The sequence below is a fragment of the Choloepus didactylus genome, chromosome 5 (assembly GCF_015220235.1).
Source record: "Choloepus didactylus isolate mChoDid1 chromosome 5, mChoDid1.pri, whole genome shotgun sequence".
In the NCBI taxonomy this organism is placed as follows: Eukaryota; Metazoa; Chordata; class Mammalia; order Pilosa; family Megalonychidae; genus Choloepus; species Choloepus didactylus.
The window spans coordinates 125,424,187-125,445,478 of NC_051311.1; the positions used below are offsets into that span (position 1 = coordinate 125,424,187).

Genomic DNA, 21,292 nt, shown 5'->3' on the forward strand with positions numbered 1-21,292 from the left:
TCCAGGCCCGATCAGTACACTACTGAGTTTGACTGATCCTGGGGAAAGACCCTCCAGTGTGGAGTTTCAGAAAAGGAAAAAAGTCTACATGTACTGACTCCCTAATAAGATCGGTCACAGGGCTGATGCTCAGGTAGTAAGCACCAATAGAGCCATGCCAGCTCCTTACAGCCTGCAACCATTCTGATAGTCAGTGAATTTACTCTGATTATTCAGTACTCAAGCCTTGTTAGTTAAGTCTTTTTTTTCAATACATTTTTTATTGTGAAATATAACATATATACATAACAGTGATAACTTTCAAAATACAAATTAACAACTAGTCAGCAAATTTCAGAGAATATTAAGGGTTACATTTCCACAATTTCAGTTATTTTCCTATTGTGAAATATAATATATATACAAAAAGGTGATAACTATCAAAGTACAATTTAACAAGTAGTTATATAGGTAATTTCAAAGAATGTTATGGGTTACAGTTAAGTAAGTCTTTTTACAGTTAGTTAAGCCTTTTTTAGTATCATCTTTGCTGTTCACTGGAATAGACACTCATACATTATTTTACCTAAAAACCACAAAAAAATCAAGGAATAAGGATTATTCTAACCATTTTATAAATGAGCAGGGTCTCACAGAGGTTAAGTAAATTGGCCAAGGTCACACAATCATGATTTGTAAATCTGGGCTTTCTAAACTACATCTGTGTGAACTAAGCATCGTAAACCATTATTTTTTCCTTTAACAGTGTTCTACACATTGAATTAATTTTTATCATAATTTTTACATAGTATTATATAATTTACTTGTCTTTCTCTCTCACAAGGTCACAAATTCCTAAACCTCTCAACTTACAATTTCACAACTCCACTCCCAAGCTTTAGCTCAGGACACCAACACGTTTATGTTAAACACTACTGTTTTCTAGTCTCTATCCTAGAGTCATGAATAAAACACATTCCTAGACTTTAGTTTGTAGAATAAATATTAATATTGTTAAATTAAAAAGACTGTCTCATTCTCTAAAACAGGTTGCAGAATAGTATTTTTTAAAGCCTGAATATAAAGAAGAAACTAAATATTCAGAGAGACTTAGAAATTATATCAGAAAAGCCATTTTTAGAGAAAGGAATAAAATTATGCAGCCACTTTTCATTCAAACTAAATAATTTTAAGTATAAAAACAGAAGCATAACTACCAAAAAGCCAAGCTAAAATATTTCTCTTAAATCTGCAATCTCTAAGGGAAAAAAGTTATGAGTAAGATCTGTCTTAAAAACTGTCTTCAATATGATATACATCTAGGTTTACTAGACTTTAGCAAAACTTGAGAATCATATTTTTCTGAACCTTAATGCAACACACATACACACATTTTCTCCTTTACTCCATTTGATAATATATAGAGATACATACATATACATTTACTTGTTTTCATATGGAAGTAAGAAGAACATAACCAATTCTGTATTTGAGGATGATATATGATTAAGAAGAAGTTTTTCTTAATTAAATTCAGTTTTATTGAGATATATTCACATGCCATACAATTATCCATAGTGTACAATCATCTGTTCACAGTACCATCATATAGTTGTGCATTCATCACTCCAATCTATTTTTGAACATTTTTCTTACACCAGAAAGAATAAGAATAAGGATAAAAAATAAAAGTAAAAAAGAACACACAAACCATTCTCCCCTAACCTACCCTATTTTTCATTTAGTTTTTGCCCCCATTTTTCTACTCATCCATCCATATACTGGATAAAGGGAGTGCGAGCCACAAGGTTTTCACAATCACACTGTCACCCCTTGTAAGCTACATTATTAAACAATCGTCTTCAAGAGTCCAAACTACTGGGTTACAGTTTGATAGTTTCAGGTATTTACTTCTAGCTATTCCAATATATTAAAACCCAAAAAGTGTTATCTATATAGTGTGTAAGAATGTCCACCAGAGTGACCTCTCGACTCCATTTGAAATCTCTCAGCCACTGAAACTTTGTTTCATTTCGCATCCCCCTTTTGGTTAAGAAGATGTTAAGAGAAAGTTCTTAATAGAAAGACCTCAATTCTTAGTCAATACAAATACTTCAAAAATAATTTGATTTAAAATAGAAGAAAAAGGAATTCTAGAAAAGTGGCCAAGGCAGAAGCAGCACAGTTTTTTAATCAAGAATTCCCACATAAAAACAGGATAGACAGCAAAATCAAACACACATGAACAGCATTTCCAACAAATAGACTGCAAGGCATGGTCATAACCCCCAAAATACAGCCAAATGAAGACAACAAACCAACCAAGATGCAAGACCTGATATAATAATATTTAAGCAGGAAGAAGCAGAGGAAAAGCAAAGTAACAGGGTGTTTGACCAACCTGATATTAGGAGGACCCCAATTTAGCCAATAAATATTAGTAAAAATCAGAGTAGGCCAACTTGAGAACAGCAGTTAGAACTGGAAGGGCTTTACTCACTCAAATAGCTTTGTGTGGGGTTACTGCAGAAAGCATTGGGTCAAATCTGATGGGACTAAGTACTCTCAGAATTGGCATACCAGGGTCCCCCTTCCAGGTCAGAGTCCCACCAGAGAAGAAACTGGAAGTTGAGTCAAAATTATACAGGACAGAGACAATTAAGTCAAAAGAAAGAAAAAAACCACATATAAGTGGGAGAAGGGAACAGGGCCAGGAAATCTCAGTACCAAGCTGCCATTTTTGTAGACACTATAAGAAAACAATAGAAGAGGGGTATCCTGAAAACGGTTTCCTTCTTAAGGTTCAAGAGAATCAGTTTCACATGAAAAATGGGCAACGGAAAAAGCATCAATGTCAAATCCCATTAAAAAAAATTATTAGAAGAAGAAAAAAGAAAATAAGGAGCAGAATAACACCTCTATGAACAATGAAAGGATGCCAGAAAGAAGTGTCTATCAAACTGATCAAAACTGTAACCTAGTATTTCAAAACAGGCTAAAAGACATTAAGGTAATGATACAAGACATGAAAAAACAATATAATTTAGAGTTACAAAACTCAGAAATTAGGTAGCAGAACTTAAAGAATTAGAAACAAAGGAAAAAATTTTCAGAAATGCAGTCTATGCTAGAAGTGATACAAAAAAATACAAATAAACATAGTACATAATATTTTAAGAGTAAAAAATGAGCTTAAATAAGAATTGCACTGAATTGAATGAAATCTATCAAATTATTTAATCTATAATAAATCATAATAATCGGTCATTTTAGAAGATAAGCTATCAGTTCATTAAGTTGAAAACTGACAAAAATAATGAAGAATTATTTCTTTCCTATATGAACTTTACCACTGAGCAACAAAATAGCAGAGGAAGGAAAGTGTTTTGTTATAAAAGTATCCTAATAATATACAAAAACCAATTGATGCAATTAGGATATCACGATTTTGCAACCCCCAATGAATTAACATATCTAGGCATGATAAAAATAAAAGATACCTAGACATTAGGCATCTCCTGATTAAAAAGCATGCTACATTTAGGCTTGCCAAAAAATGATACTAAGTTTAATCAAATGTCTAGATCCAGTTCCTAATCTGTAGAGGATGGAAAAACATACATAAACATACAGAACAGTATGTGCTCATAAAATCCAAAACAGGAGAAACTCTACAGATCAAATGGGTTCTGTAAAAGGCAAATTGTAAGAAAAAGAAAGGGATAGTGACCCTGAAAATTAAATGAGATTCAAAATGTCATTTTAAAAATGATCATGACTAAACCATAGTGTCCAGTGATACACATCTGAGTGATAAATTTCTAAAGAAACTTGAGGATGAGATTGCTGTAAAATCAGAATAGCTAACTACTTTTGAGGAGGGAAGAGGTCATAATGGAGAAAAGGTACAGGAAAGGGTTTCTTGGATGAGTGGCAAAGTTATATATCTTGAACTGAGTGATATTACACAGATACATGCATTATTCTTTAAGCTATACATTTGTTTGGTTTGGTTTTCTCCATCTGCACTTTATTTTACAATAAATAATTTTTTATTAAAAAAACAAAAGAAAATATATTTGGACATATACAGTTCATCTCATCTGTATTTCTTCTCATTCAGAAATTATCAAAAGACAAAATAAGGTCTCAAGTATATCACAAAAAGATATATAAAGAGCTGTAAAACAACATTAAAACAATAGGGGGAATTTTTAAAATTAACTTGCAACTTAAGAGAAAAAACACTAAAAACATGAAATAGCAACAACAAGGGCAACAGTACTCTTTTTTACAAGGCTCTAAACTTTAAAAGCTCCAAGTACTTTATAGAGCCCTTTAAATTCTAATTAATCAATGTAATGTTGCTAATAGGTAGTTAGGAAGATACTAGCCTCCTTTAAGTAAAAAGGAATTGAGGCATATAGCAACTTAACCAAATCATTGGAAGACTTGTCACTGGATGATTAACAAATAACATTATTCTTTGATATATTATAATAAATATATATTAACTCATTAAATCCTAACCAAAATATTATGAAGCAAACACAATTATTATGCCCTCTTTACAGGTCAGGGTTTAAATAATTTCCCCAGAATCACATAGCTAGGAAGTTAAGGAGCCAGGATTCAAACACAGGAGCCTATTCTAGAGTCTAGGCCTTCAACCACTCTACAAATTGCCAGCATTTAAAAACAGTGTAGTCAGTTTCCCAATTCTGCATCCAATATAGGAGCTTTTTGACCTTTTCATTGAAGTGAAATGATATTCTCACACATTCATGGAGCAACCAGGATTCTCTGCAGTTTGCAGCACACACTTTTCTCTTCAAATGTGAAGGCATGTTACAATATAAGAGAAAATGAAACTGCTGGGGGAGAAGGAGATATTAAATGCTCTTCGGTTGTTTCAATGTAATTGGCAAATGTCAGTATTTAATCATCATATTTCATTGATTAAAACACCCTTGTTTCTTCCGTATAACATCTCTGAAATAGTGATGGCATCTTGCCATTGCTTCCCAACAGGTGCCAGTAAGCCCTTCTTGCCCTCTCCCTCTCTAGTCTCTTTTTTTTTTTTTTTTTGGGGGGGGGGTGGATTGCTTCCATGAATTTTAACACATGCATAGATTCATGTAACCACCATGACAATCAGGATATAAAACAGTTCAATCATCCAAAAAACAAAAACAAAAAAATCCCTTTGTGCTCTCTCTTCTCTCCATGGTTCAACCTCCCTCATTCCTAATACTTAGCAACATCTGACCTATTTTTCACTCCTAAAGTTTTATCTCTTCAAAAATGTCATCTGCATGAAATCATAGTATAACCTTTTGAGACCAGCTTCTATTACTCGGTATTCCTTTGGGCTTTATCCAACTATTTTTGTGTTCATTCTTCTTTTATTTCTGAGTAGCATTCCACTGTATGGATGTACCACGCTTTGTTTACTGATCCACCCATTGAAGGACATTTGGATTGTTTCCAATCTTCAGTGATTATGAATAGAGCTGCTATAAACAGCTATATACAGTTTTCTACATGAACATATATTTTCATTTCTCTAGGCCTAATGCACAGGAATTAGATTGTTGGATCATACGGTATGTGTTCAACTTTATAAGAAACTGTCAAACTGTGTTCTGTGTAGCTGTACCAGTTTACATTCTCACCATTAATATATGACAGTTCTAGTTGCTCCACATACTCACCAGCTCTTGATATTAACTGTTGTGATAGGTGTGTAGTGGTATTTCATCAAGGTTTTAATTTGATTTGCTAATATTACGCTCATTAGTAATATTGGTCTGTGGTTTTCTTGTAAGGTCTTTGTGGGATTTTGGTGTTAAGGTAATGCCAGCCTCATGAAACTGGTAGAGAAGTATCCCCTTGTAATTTCTGGAAGTGATTATGTAGAACTGGGGTTTTTTCATCTTTAAATATTTGGTAGAATTCAGGAGTGAAACCATCTGTACCTGAAAATGTCTTTTACTGGAGTTTTTTTTTTTTTTTTTTAAACTATGAATTCAATTTCTTTAACAATTAGGACTATTCACTTTAATATTAGGACTATACCTATTCATGTTAGGTAAACTTTGATAATTTGTAGTTTGTAGTGTCCATGGAATTGATCCATTTCATTAAAATTGTCAAATTTATGTGTGTAGAGTTCTCATATTCTCTTATAATTTTAATGTTTGAAGGATCTGTAATGACACTGCCTCTTTCATTCCTAATAATAAGAGTCTGCTCTCTTTTTTTGTCAGTCGTGCTATGGTTTAGCAATTGTATTAATCTTTTAAAAGAACCAGCTTTAGGCAGGTGAACTCACTGCCCTTCCCCCTATGTGGGACATGACTCCCAGGGGTATATCTCCCTGGTAATGTGGGACATGACTCCCAGGGATGAGCCTGGACATGGCATCATGTGATTGAGAAAATCATCTTGACTAAAAGGGGGAAGTGAAATGAAACAAAATAAAGTTTCAGTGGCTGAGAGATTTCAAATGGAGTTGAGAGGACACTCCAGAGGGCATTCTTACGAACTATATAGATATCCCTTTTTAGTTTTTAGTGCTTCAAATACCCAGAAGGAAATATCTGAAACTATCAAACTGCACCCCATAGCCTTTATTCTTGAAGACAATTACATAACTATGTAGCTTAGACAGTGTGACTGTGTGATTGCGAAAACCTCGTGGCTCTCACTCCCTTTGCCCAGTGTATGGACAGATGAGCAGAAAAATGGGGACAAAAGTTAAATGAAAAATGGGATGGGATGGGAGGTAGAATGTTTGGGGGGTTCTTTTTTACATTTATTTATGTATTTATGTATTTATTTATTTATTTATGTATTTAGGAGTAAGAAAAATGTTCAAAGTTGATTCTGGTGATGAATGCACAACTATATGATGGTACTGTGAATAGTTGATTATACACTATGAATGACTGTAGAGTATGTGAATATATCTCAATAAAACTGTAAAAAATAAAAATAAATAAAAAATTAAAAAATAACAATAGAATTAACTGTTGTCTGAGTTAGGGAGTTCCTGTCACTGGTCTATTCAACAAGCTGGATTAACTGAACGAACTGTTTGGCTGAAATGAATTCTAAAGTTCAGGTTCTATGATTCTATTGTGAATTTTACATTCTTTACATGTTGCAGTTGATACAAAGAAGGAAGCTGCTTTTGACTCTCACAGTTTATAACCATATAGCAAGACCCTGTCTCAAGCAGACCTTTTTACAAGTCATACTGTATAATTTAAAATGTATACAATAATATCCACCATCAAAACCAAATCTCGTGATCCTGGATCTGGCTTCGTGGGATTGGACCAAAATCTGGACCAAAAGGGGGAAGAAAAATGAAACAAAACAAAGTTTCAGTGGCTGAGAGGTTTCAAATGGAGTTGAGAGGTCATTTTGGAGGTAACTCTTATGCATTATATAGATACTCCTTTTTAGTTTTTAGTTTATTAGAATAGCTAGAAGGAAATATCTGAAACTGTTGAACTACAATCCAGTATCCTTGATTCTTGAAGACGAATGTGTGACTGTATGGCTTTTGCGGGATGACTGTGTGATTGTGAGGGCCTTGTGGCTCACACTCCCTTTACCCAGTGTATAGACAGATGAGTGGGAAAATGGGGACAGGGAATAGAAGAATGGTGGGAGTGGGAGTGGGGGTGGGTTTGAGGATAGGGGGATGTTTGGGGTATTCTTTTTTACTTTTATTTTTATTCTTATTTTTATTTTTATTTTTTGAAGTAATGAAAATGTTCAAAAATTGATAGTGTTGGTAGGTGCACAACTGTGAGATGGTGCAGTGAACTGACTGTACACTTCGGATGATTGTGTGGTATGTGAATATATTTCAATAAAATTGCATTTAAAAATAAAATAAAAACATTAAAAACAGCTTTAGATTTATTTTGCTAATACTTTTGTTTATAATTTTATTGACTTCTTCTATTGTTCCTTCTTTCTGGTTATCTTTCCTTTTTGGCCTTATTTTGTTCCTCTTTTTCTAGTTTTTCAAGGTGGAAACTTACATCATAGATTTAAGACCCTTCTTCATTTTTAATATAAATATTTAATTCTATAAATTTTCCTATAACTGCTGTTTTAGCTGCATCCTGAAAATTCTGATATGCTGTATTTTTATCTTATTTTTCAGTGAAAAATATTTTCTAATTTCCCTTGAGACTTTTTCATTGACCTATAGGTTATTTAGAGGTATGCTGTTTAATTTCCAAATGTTTGAAGATTTGTTATCTTCCTGTTACTGATTTCTAGTTTAATTTATTAGGATCAGAGAACTCACTGCATAATTGCAATTCTTTTAAAATTGTTAATGCTTATTTTATTACATAGGCTACCATCTGTCTTACAGAATGGTGCAGGTGACCTTAAAAATGATGTGTATTCTTTTGTTGCTGGATGGTGTGTTCTATATATATCAATTATATCAAGTTGGTTGGTGGTGCTGTTCAGTTTATATCCTTGATGAATTTCTATTGAATACTAAGAGAGAAGTGTTTAAGTGTCTATGACTGTGAATTTCTCTGTTTCTCCTTTCATTTCTTTCAGTTTTTGTAAGTGTATTTTGATGCACTGGTTAGATGCATACATGTTTGGGACTGTAATGCCTTTTTGGTGAATTGATCCTTTTATTATTAAGTAATGTCTGCCTTTATCATAGGTAATTTCCCATGTTCTGACGTCTACTTTGTCTGATATTAACATGGCCACTCTAGCTTTATTTTGATTAGTGTGTGCATAGCATATATGTTTTTACCCATTTTCTTTTCATCTACCTATATCATTATATTGGAAGTCAGTTTCTTATAGACAGCACATAGTTGGATCATGTTTTATTATCCATTCTGACAGTCCTTATCTTTAATTTGGTGTGCTGAAACTATTTATATTTAATATAATTATCAATGTGTATAGGTTTAGGCCAATTATTATTTGTTTTGTGTTTTCTATTTTCTGTTCTTGTTTCCCCTTTCTTGCCTTCTTTCAGCTTATTTAAACTCTTTTTAAATTTTATCTCTTGGTATAATTTTTAGTGGTTTCTCTATGAATTGCATTATATGTATCTAATCTGTTATACTCTACATACAATTAATTTTACCACTTCAATTGGAAAGCATTAACTGCACCATGGTATAAGTCCCTTACCCTCCAACCCATTATATTGTTTTCTACATTACAGTTCTCTATACACACAGAAAACTGCATTAGATAATGCTATAATTTTTCTTTGAACTGTCAAATATAGTTTTAAAAAGTCAAGATTATAAGTCTATTCTACTTACCCAGAGATTGATTAATTCTGTTGCTCTTTCCTCATTTCCTGATCCAAGATACTTTATATCATCATTTCCCTTCTATCTAAAGAGCTTTCTTTGGTCATTCTTTTAGAGAACATATCCTGGCAATGGACTCTTTCGGTTTCTCTTTACCTGAGAATGAGATTATTTCACATCCATTACTGAAGGATATTTTCACTGGATGTAAAATATTGGGTTAATAGTTTTTTTTCAGCACTTTAAGAATCTTGTTCTACTTTGCTGACCTCCTTAGTTTCTGATGAGAAATCTGCAGTCATTCAAATTATTGTCCCATTATAACTAATGCATCATTTCTCTCTGGCTATTTTGTTCTTGTTTTCTGCAATTTGATTATGAGGTGTCTGAGTGCAGATTTTCTTGGTTTACTTTGTTAGGGTTCACTGGGATTCTTGAATCTGTAGGTTTATGCCTTCTGCCAAAGTTTTCATCTTTTTTTTTTTTTTTTAATTCGCATTTCACTCTTTCTCCTCTCATTTTGGGACACACATGACCCAAATGTAAATTAGACCTTTTGTTAATGTCCCACAAATGCTGAGGCTCTTGATTTGTTTTCATTCACTTTTCCAACAGTCATCCACATTGAAAACTTTTTTATCAATCTATTTTCAAATCACTACCACTTTTTTTGATACCATATTCTATTAAGCCCCTCCAATAATTATTTATTGGTTTTTTATCCTCAAATTTCCATTTAGTTCTCCTTTATATTTTCTATTGCTTTGTTGAGACTTCCTATCTTTCATTTTAAGTGTTTTCCATTACTGATTATAACATTTTTATGATCATAGCTTTAATGTCTTTGTCAGATAATCCACTATCTGAGTCATTTCTGCACTAGCATCCATTTATTTTTTACTGTCAGTTTAAATTTTCCTGTTTTTTTTTTTTTTTTTTTTTTTTTTTTGGCATGCCAAGTAAAACTTCTAAGTGAAAATAATGAAAGTAGTACACTGTAGTTTAATTGGAATTATTTTTTTCCTATCTTACTGGTACACACAAATAATATTGCTTCTTACAATCACACCTTAGAGTCAATAAACACACCTGTTACATACCTCTCTAATCATAAACACAACTACATTTTGGTCAACAGCTGCTTAACCTAAGCAAACAACATTATCCATCTTATAACAAAATAGTAGGGACAACCTAACTTTTAAATTTCAAAATCATTCCAGGTCACACCAAGAAGCTCTCTCATTTATATACTTATCTTAATCAGGTATGAGTTAAGATTACTCTACAACAGAATCTTAAATAAAATGCTTGGGTACTTAGAACTTAAAATATAAATGTCTTGGCTCCTTCCTTGGTCCAAAATATATTAGAGAAAACAGCAGCTTCAACATACCAAAGCAAATCAAGCATTCTTTGAAGCATATATGGCTATTAATAGAGAAGGAAACAACCTCTCAGAAGCTCAATTGTCCTTTTATTCAGGAACCTTTAAATGCTATAGCTATGTACTATTGACGCCATGTGAAGGAAGTGAGAAAATGTATGGAGGCTCTTTCAAGCAGAGGATGCTCCTCTGACTCTGTTATTTCTTTGTTCGTCAAGGAATTTTGGTGACAGAGAGGCAAGAATGTTATCAGAATTCCAACCATCTTCCCTGGAGGGTACATCAAACAACACCTAGCATAATATCTTCAATGTCAAAGTTTTGAATGTATTGCAGCTCCTCTGTCAGACTCCTTTGAAATTGTCTCACGTTTCAATCAAACTGTAAGTACAACAGAATTTATTCAAGGCTTTCAATTCCCTGGTTGAATGTTCTTTGCCATGCAAAACTTCGGCAATGTTGGTGAGGATATAAGGTTTAACCACATGTATTCATATACAATGTATTTTCATAAATGTCCAATCTTACTGTTATTCTAAATTAAGTCCTTCATAGGCAACAGCAGTTAAAATGTATAAATCTAAAAGTTTATGAAGGAAGGAAAAAAATACTCATCTTTCAAAAGTTCCTCTTATTTTCCTTTGAACACTAGACTTCTTGGTGCACATAAAGTATATGGTCTTCCTTCAAAGAGTAGAAAATAGATGCAATTTTGGGTCTTTTTCTTTATGTTGACAGAACAGTAACATGAAATTTCTAATGTGTACAGCTTCATCTTTACCATATCACAAACCCACTGACACTTTAATGAGGATCCAGGAGAATCTAGAAATATGCCTCTGTAAATCCATCATCACCAGAGACTTATCAGTACTCATATGGTGTCTGTGCTTTACAAGGAACTTAATCAATTACCATGTAGGATAGAAAATAAACCTAAATACTAGGATAGTTCCACAAGCAAGTAGACAAAAATCCAAAGATCTGCCTTCAATTTTCTTGGAAGCATCCAGCACCATGAGATTCTTCCATTGGGTCTCAGTATACATTGTACTGACTTCTTCAACTAGTTTTAGGGTTCTTATGTAAATAACGTATAATTCCAAAGGATGTCACATGCTCTAATCTGTTCAAAGTGTGAACAGTTTTCCCTTCTCCCACTGAGTTCTTTAAATCAAAAATTTCCCGAGTCCATTTTTCATCTGAAACAAAAGATTTTAAAGTGGCACTGAAGACAATCAACACTGTTGAAGTCTTGAAGTGCCTGGTTCAGTAGCATCAACAGAAAGATGCCTGAAGTTTCTCTGAACAGTTTGAAAGAGAAAACTATCAGAATAGGGGGAAAAAGTGAAGACAGCAGTAAATAAAAGAAAAGAAGCCAATAAGCTAAGACTGCAGGGCAAGAGGACGACAGGGACTGTAAATGAAGACATGCAAGAAAACCAGATGCTAGAAATATATACCCACCTAAAAAGGGCAAGGTGGTCTTCTGAGACACTAATTCTATTGTTAATTGTGCATGTTTCAACTGGAGGGCAATGGTACACAGGCAGATTTTTTTTTACAGATGCTTTATATTATCACATCTTAACCACATTTTTAAATGAGTCATTGAATACAGGATGAAGTTTCCTACCTTACAACTAGAAGTAAGGAGCAGGCATGTGATATCTTGTCTTCTGCACATGTTTTCACGTGTATATATATTACTATTTTCCAAGTAAATGATGCTGTATTTTTTTTTTTTTTTTGGCCTTTCAAAGTATATATTCTTTCTCAGTTAGTTAAGAGAGAAATAAATTAACAGGAAAAGCAATTTTCAAAGGTTAATGACTCATCAAGATATTTACAAAATGTGCTGTATTATTGCTTTGGGCATAAAGGTCATGTTTGGGTTTTTCTCTACCTACATCAGAGTGAAGTATAACTGACTGGCTTTGTCTGTTATCAAGTCTTATTTAGCTAGTTGCTTAATACCTCACTGTGACCTTAGAAAATCTGAACATGACAGATCTACTTGCCTAAGCGTAAATTACTGTTTTACTAATGTCAAATGAAGGAAATTATAGAATTAAACAAAAAAGTGAACTGTACTTTCTCTAATCTTGACCCAAATATTTAACTTGCCGATTGACATTTTTTTTTACAGTAAGATTCCAAGGAAATCAAACTACTATTAAATCATATTGCAGCCTTCCTGTTCTTATTAACTAAAGCTTGACGCAAATGTTCTTACAAATTCGCATAAGATATATTCACAGTACTATTTTCAAGAGAGTAAAGAACAAAAACTATACTATGTACAAATAAGTTATATTAATGTGAAAATTTGGAAAATGAAGTATCATAGCCAAAAGCAAAAACATCAAAATTTAAGATTTCTATGTAAACCTTAGCTGTCACTGTGAATTATCCAAAAAAGCATGGCCAATAACATAAATGGTGCCATTACATTAACAAGAAAAACCTAATGAGGACACACCACAGACGCAGAACACTGTCTAGTTACAGACAGAAAAAAATCTGGTTTAAACTTGCTCATATTTTCAACTTGATTCAAAATGATTTTGTACTTTAAATGCCCTGATTTCAAGTAAAAATGTTAAAGGATCACTGAGAAATGAAGGCATTTGTTTCTTCATATGCATGAAACAACATTTTAGCATAAGTTTTCCTGATTCTCTAGAATAATGAACGAATTTTATTCACATGATTTTATTTTGCTCCTTTTAGTCTGAGCCAATTAAAAAGTATATTCAGCTATTCTCAATGTATATGCACAAAAAAGATTGAACTGCTTTCCTCCTGACATAATTAACAACAACAACAAAAAAAAACTGTATGAAACAAAGAAAAAAGTCTTATGGGGATTTATTGCCTGACTATTCATAAATATGTAACACTGAAAGAAATCCACCTGTATTGCTAATGTTTAATACAAATGTATTTTCTAAAAAAAAAAAAGCTTAATTTTTGAACCAATAATAAACATTATATTTCAGATAAATCAAAATCCATTATTTTCCTTTAAAATGAAGTAAATGTTTAAAAAATGGAAAGTATTATTTAATGACTGGGAAAAGACATGGATATTTATATGAACACTAATATGGGTTCTAAAGAGGGTTTAAACAGAAATCACTTGCAATTTTGGCCATTTTATTTTTCTATTTTTATACAAACCACCATATGCAAAAAGGTACCATGACTCTGTTTTACAGCATAAGCTTACTTAGGCTTGTTCAATCATAACCAGGAAAGAATAAAATAAAATTTTAAAGCTGTTTTTAGGGATAAAATAGAATATATTAAAAGGTGTGATGGATGATAGTAGAAAATAAATGTAATCTTTTATTTAGAAATTCCATAGGAGCTTCCATTTCTTAGAAAATTTTAGAATATTGATCTTTTAGCCTGAAAGTGGTTTGACGCTGTTTGTGCGGCTTATGCAAATCTAGAGAAAGTATGCAACCACTTTAATAGTTTGGGTAGGTCTGAGCACACAGAACAGCCTTCGGTGGGCTCAACCAGTTAGTGTGACAAAAGTACAATACTTCTTTGTTAAGTGGATGTTTGCAAACTTATCAGTCAGCCTAGTGTCTTATCCTCACCAATTAGCCACATTACTTCCCAGAAAAGTTTGCTTTAAATTTTACTCACAGAGGAAACAATATAGAGCAATCACCAAATCCAACTGCATGCCTTAGAAAAAGTAATATTAAGAATGCTTTGTTTCTGATGTTAAAACAGTAAACTAGTGACTGACTATACTTTTTTTTTAGTGGAGATGACAGTATGAAAGACAAATATGAAAATACTACTTTCTATGTGTGTTTCCTATGATCAAACAGTTCTAGGAGAACAGTCTCTAGGAGACCACACTGTGTATGTAAGAAAGCATTGGAAGATCAAATCTTCACTCTTAATTTTACAATCATTTTCATCAGGCTAACTTAGCATACAGCTTCCAGGCCCACTGAATCAGAGCTGGGCAGCAGAACTTTAGAAACCATTTGGTGTACCCACTAAAGGAGAGCGATTGAACTGGTTCCACTTTAATAGTCAGCACGGGCAGCAGTGTCATTCAGCGGTGCAAAGCGGCCTGGCCCAAGTGGAGTCACGCTTAAGGGCAAGGCAGACCTGTGTGTAAATGGTGGAGTTGCTCATCCTAACTGTGTGACCCAGAGGGAGGGATCTGACCTAAGTCCCAAGTCTCCCCCCTGCAAAATGGGAATAATAAAATCTACCTTACAGCATATAATAAAGAATAAATGAGACAATATATAAGCATCTGGCTTATACTATGCACCTGATTTAAACCTTGACAAAAGTGCTTCCAAATGTTATACCATATCTATTAAAAAATCTGAAAAAAAAACAACGAAATAGTGGTAGATGCACTGAATCCCAATAAGCATTTGTTGGAAGCAGGGAGGGTGAGAGGGATGGGCCATCAGTTCCCATAAGGTAAGTCCGCTAGAATCCAGAGAAAAAATGTAGATGCACCCTTTAATGCATCATACAATTCAACTCAACTCAATGTTAGAGGATACAAAAGAAAACAAGGATAGACTTTCTTCTGGCCTTCATTAAATTACAATCTAAAACAGGTCCATACCACCCTTATGGACAATGCTGAAATCCCAAAGGCTCTGAACCTCCCGACCCCCCACCCTCCAAAAAAAAATCACAGTCTTCATATATTCAGTGGAAAAATAAGTCCTGACCTGAACTAGCTAGAGGTTCTACAGTCTTTTTTATTCCATTGAACATAAATGTTCACGCGTTATAAGTTTCATTGAGGTCCCAAATCCTGCTGGTGGAATAACATAATATATAACATACTGCAGTATCTTCTGAAAATACAAAATACTCCAAATTCCAAAACACACGTAGCTCAAAGGTTTCAGATAAGGGAATCTGAAAATTTTCTGGTTCTGCTTAAGGAAAAAAAAGGGAGAACAGATGTATAAAGAAAGAGGTAAGCAGCCTAAGGCTTGTGGTTAAGAATTTACTTTCTGTCCTTCTCAAATCAGTGTTTGCTTAGAATCCTTGAATATCCCATAATATTTCTACATCAATGAGGTCTTAGAGAATTAAGAGTAAATAAACAAAAAATGCTTCAAACAGTGTGGAGCACAAAGTAAGAGCTCAATAAATGCTGCGTAGTAGCAGCACCTAGTAAAAATACTTTAAACATTTACTAGGAAAAGGCAAATGGGTGAATGTAAAGCTCAGTTACCTAACTGTTAGTCCAGCTACTATGTACCATAGTCTATATTTTGGAATTTTTTTCATATCCAAGAGTTTTCTTTTTCCTATTCCCAGAGGTATTTCTACTAACAGCCTCAGAGATAGTATTTCGTTCTAGTCATGAAGGCAGGTGGTAATCTAGGTGCAAAAACAAGCATTTGAAGCTGGGAGAGCACAGTAAGACTTCAAGCTTTTAATGCAATATATTCTTTAGAAAGAAATGGCCTATAGAAGACTATGATGGGCAGCCTAGAGAATTGATTCTTGAACTAAACAGCCAGGTTACTCATTAAAATACAATTCTGACATACAAGGCTTGGGGTGAGGACTAAGATTCTGCATTCAAGCTCTCAGGTGTTCACAGGCCTGCTGGACTAGGCCTCAAAGTGTAGTCTTAGACCAACAGCATCAGAATCTCTTAGGAACTTGTTAGAAATGTAAATCCTAAATGATAAAGATACTCTTGGACATTGTTGATCTAAAGCAGCTGTTCACTTTCAGCCACATAGATTGTTTTCTCTGAGAATAAAAGTATGTGTATCTAAATAAAAAATTATAGGAAATACAAAACAATTTTTTCTACAATTTCTAAAACTATAGCCCTTGCAATTACATTGAAACTGTAGGTATTAACAATATAAGATGCCTGCTCTGATGATATGTAGGCACAATACTGAAATGTGTAGAATCTTCAGTTGAACCACCAACCAACTAGCCACACAATAGATCACTTTCATTTTAACTATGTAATATGTATATGACTTTGTAAAGAAATGAACTGAGTTTTATATTTCCTTATGTTAAGAATTTAATCAACCACATCACAATTTAGCCAACTTCAGAGTAATGTTTACACATTGCCTAGCTGATGTGTATATATGTGTCAACATTTTGATTTATAGCTATAGATGATCTGTTTACATATAAAGATAAGCAGATTACAGCACATTCATGGTGTGAAACACAATATGCTTGAAGGACAAAGACTTTAGGAATAAAAGGGAAACAAAATGTCATGAGCAGAGAAAGGATTTCAGTTTTCTGAATGCGAAGCCAACTGATTGTTAAATAGGTTTTCTCAAAATTTTAAAATAAACTAATACATTCAGAATTCAGATTCAGCACTTTTTCTCCTTCAGTCAAAGTTGGAATTTAAAAGTTCACCTCTCAATCAAAACCTGAACACACAGCTCTGTCCTTAATCTATTTTCAAAGGAATCAGTAACTAACATTGTAAAGCATTATGCCAGGCTTGGGAGTAAAAACTCTGATCTTTGCTTGGACTACATATTTAAAACATGTACCCTAAAGGATAAGTGGCAATGTCAGGAGACATTTTTGGTTGTCACAAATGAAGTGGAGAAGTGCTTCTGGCATCTAGTAGCTATAGACTAAGTACGCTGCTAGATATCCTACAATGCATAAAACATTCCCCCCAAACAAAGAATTATCCAGCCTAAAATGTCAACAGGGCCATGCTTGAGAAACCCTGATTTAAAAGTTGGAGGGTGCAACAATCCAGAATGCATGTCTGTTTTGCATCTTCATTAAAATCCTAGCATGGGGTTAAGCACAATAATGAATACCTGTTGATTACTAAATAAAACTACCTTTGGGTAGCTGGACACTTAAGAGCCACAGAAACAAAAAAGTATAGGAAATGAGTTATCACATATGTAATGTCCAAAATTACAAAAACAAAATTACAATCATTGCCAGAACTGAAAAGGAATTCAAAAATTCCAAAATTCCAAAATTCCAAAAAAAAAAAAAAAATTGCTTTAATTTGGAAAAAGTACTTTTCATATGAAAGATAAGATGCTATCTAATCAGGAATATCTGGTATGACAATATTAAGAGGTGGGAGCAGCCCTCTTAATAGTAAAAATGAAATAGTATAATACCTTTCCAAATTTATTAAAATACCAACTTTCACTGTTTCCCTTCTAATAGTATCAATGTCCCATACTTTTCTCAATATAATAAACTGTGTGACCAATTCAGAGTATTTTCTTTCTAAATTAAAAAAAAAAAAGAGGTGATATAAATCACAGTAAGTGATATTTCGCAGGCAGGAAAAGGAAAATAAAATTTAATTATTTTCAAAAACAAATCACAGACCTTGTGGCCTATAGGCATTTATACTTCTGAGATTGCCAGGATTTAAAATGTCATGAGAATTTCAGAATTAGCTTACATTTTTAAAACATAGGAACTCACAGTTACAAGGACAAACGTACCCTTAATAATCGATTCAGCCGCATACAGATCTCGTTTGTAGGTCACCTAAAGGACAGATAAACTTCATTAGACTTAACAGAGTGGGAAGGAATGTGAAAACAAAATAATGACCCCAAGGAAACTCTTGATTTTGAAGAAACTATAAACACATAATACCGACAATTTCTAAATTATAATAACATCAGAAAATTCACTTGAAAAAATATATTCTTTTTCCACAAATGGCTGAAGATTTATTTGCTTTTGAATTTTTGAATACACTGAGATATATAGCAGTGGTTACTTAATTGTTCTTAAATAACAGAAATATTATAATCAAAGAAAATGTGGTAGGGTTTAAGCAAAAGTGATAACACTATTACTTAATAGTAAGATTTTATGTGAAAGTAGAAAGCAAATGGAGGAAGGAAGGGATGGTGAAAGGGAAAGAGAGAGGTAGGAAGGAAAGGGAAGAAAGGGGAAAAATAAGGGGTAGGGGCAGAAGGGGCAGAGGGGTAGAAGGAGGGAAGGAAGAAAAAGTCTGTATAACAAAAATCTCCAAGATGCATTTTTACTTAAAATAAGATAATTCTCAAAGATCAATTCACATTAAGAGGGACTTCCTTCTGAATTGAGTACATCTGTACACACCCAGAAAAGGAAAACCTTCACCTTGTAAGATGGAAAGAGCCTGTAGGGTATCACCAAGTGCATAAGAATGATAATCTTTTCTTAAGCACATACAGCCCTCTTGTAATTGTAAACTGTTCCTCGTAATGTAACCTGCTATGGTATGAGTTTGTCTTATGATGGGTACTTCTTGGGCCCCATCCAGTGAGTTCTCGTACTGAACTTGTCTGGTACATTGCATTATAGAACTAGTTCTACTCTATCACAGAACTGAATGAAGTAGTAAAAAATGAAAAAGTATGAATAAGAACTGTAAGATCTTAGGACCTCATCATTCAAGTATCCATATGATTATGATGCAAAAGGTCTAAGACCCTCTTTGAGAAATCCTCACCTAGTTTGGTACATTTCTGCACCTATAAATTGGACATTTTTTCCCTCCAGATTAGCTCATAACTGGATACTGTACTTTTTGTTCAGTTTGGCCCAGTTCACTTCTACCCAAAATAGATTCCCCTGTTAGAACTTTATCTGAACACGTAAATATCCTGGTCCAGATCTATACCTTACAATCCAGAATCAAAGTAGTTGCTAGCTTGTAAAAGAGATGGAAAGTTGCTCACACAGTCAATCAAGCTATTAAAACCAAATGTGTTATCACTACATTATCTCTCAAACAAGCACATGCCCAAACCAAAACTAGTGACTCCCACACTGCAACTCCCATATTATCTGGAAAAAAAAGAAAAGAAAGCAGATATTTAAAGATTCATACTATGCATTTTTCCAAATTGGACAATGTATTGATCTCATTGACTCAACAAATATTTACTGACTATGTACTATGTTCTAACTCTAAGTGCAAGGGATAAAGCAATGAAAAATATGAGCAAAAAATTCTCAACCTATGGAGATTATATTTTAATGGAAAATTTTTTCTTATAAGAACTGAATAAAATTAGTTGTTAAATCTTTCTTTTTCCTTGAAAATCCAAAATTAACTGGGTATCTGAAATCAGGCCTCATTAATATTTGTACTGGGACAATTTAAATGAGAATTCTTTTATCTGTAATCATTGTCTGCCATTGGAATAAACTCAGGTATTCCAAGGTAAAACTAAGGTAAAACCCAAATTACCATAACTTATTTTTTTATTCCCTCCTATTTTTGAGGGGTAAAACTGCATTCTAAACTGAAATAGAGAATAATTATAAAAATACCTTATCCTTTTTTTCAAACAGTTATTAAAAAATCAATCTCAAACACTAAAATACTTTTTCATGCATACTTGCAAGACAAAATTTTGGGGTTGCAGTCAGTCTTATGAATAAAATATGTTTCTATTACCTAAGAGCATTTTTTCCTCTAACATTAAATAGTTAACTATATGAAAAAGAAGGACTCCTAGATTCTTTTCTTCTGTCTATTTCATCGTATAGGACACTGGATTCCTCCTATACACAGATTAAGGCTCCTTTGATTTTTATAAATATCTTCTACAGAAGACCTTGTTGAATACCTCCAACTATACTTCTCAACAAATAATAATGTAATAAAAATAAACTACAGAAAATATTTCTGACCAACTTTTAAAGTATGTTTTAAACCAGCTTTTTTTTTTCCAATCAAAATAGTTAACATATTTCAAAAGGAATATTACAGGAAAATGTTGTAATTTTGGATTGATGTTATTTTTTTTTTCAAACTTTTACAGTAACATGAATGGTCTTTTCCCTCTTTTCATTAAAAAAAGAAAAAATAAAGTAATTCCCCCTAATAATCTTGAAGTTGATTTTCTTCTATCAGCATGATGTGTAGTTTTCCTTTAACCTTGCACAATACCTTTTTATGAAAAATAATTACTTACAAAAAAAAAAAAAAAAAAAAAACCAACCCTCTAATGGTAGAAGAAAACCATGATCCTCTAATTTATCTGTTTTCCAACTGTGCTCTTTAGGGTCTCAGGGGCCACCTGAAGATAGGTTGTGGTGTTCTGTGCAGCTGAGGCTCCAAGTCTCACATCTGGTACACACATAGTTCAGCTCAATTTTGTCTGCTTTGTTCAATTGTGCTTCTGAACAATATTCCATCTGAGTAAAGCATCAAACTAAAATAATATTCAACAACAGAGAAAACAAGCTCAGAACCACAGAGGCAGTCAAGGCTCCTCACTCACTTAAGCTGGGACTCATTCAGAAACCTCCAGGTATGCTCCAGATGAGACTATCACACCTACATTTTGTTGTGCTCTCAGCGTCAGACCCAATAAAGTAAAACAACGGATTTTCAGAGCCGAATCAAGATGGCTACCATCTTACATAAGTTAACTAAGACTATTCTGAAGGTGCTTCCATTTTTCACCTCAGAAGATAATGAATATGTAATTCCGATAATTAGATAAAAGCCATAAAACTTAAATTTTACATGTATAGAATGTTATTACATATAAATTTATACATTTTTGGAATGAATATTGATTATATTTATTTCCATTCCATC

General features: G+C 33.2%; 1 protein-coding gene across 9 annotated transcripts in view; it reads right to left on the minus strand.

Annotated features, from left to right (window-relative positions):
• Positions 1 to 21,292, minus strand: part of CRPPA (CDP-L-ribitol pyrophosphorylase A) — a 359,365-nt gene that overhangs the window by 243,151 nt on the left and 94,922 nt on the right. For all 9 annotated transcript variants that reach the window (XR_005217022.1, XM_037836829.1, XM_037836827.1 and 6 more), the window contains one exon: positions 18,183 to 18,228. Coding sequence is in view for 8 of the 9 variants with exons in the window: in XM_037836829.1 (XP_037692757.1) it covers positions 18,183 to 18,228 (46 nt within the window). In the remaining variant the exon portion in view is untranslated. The remainder of the gene's footprint in view (positions 1 to 18,182; positions 18,229 to 21,292) is intronic.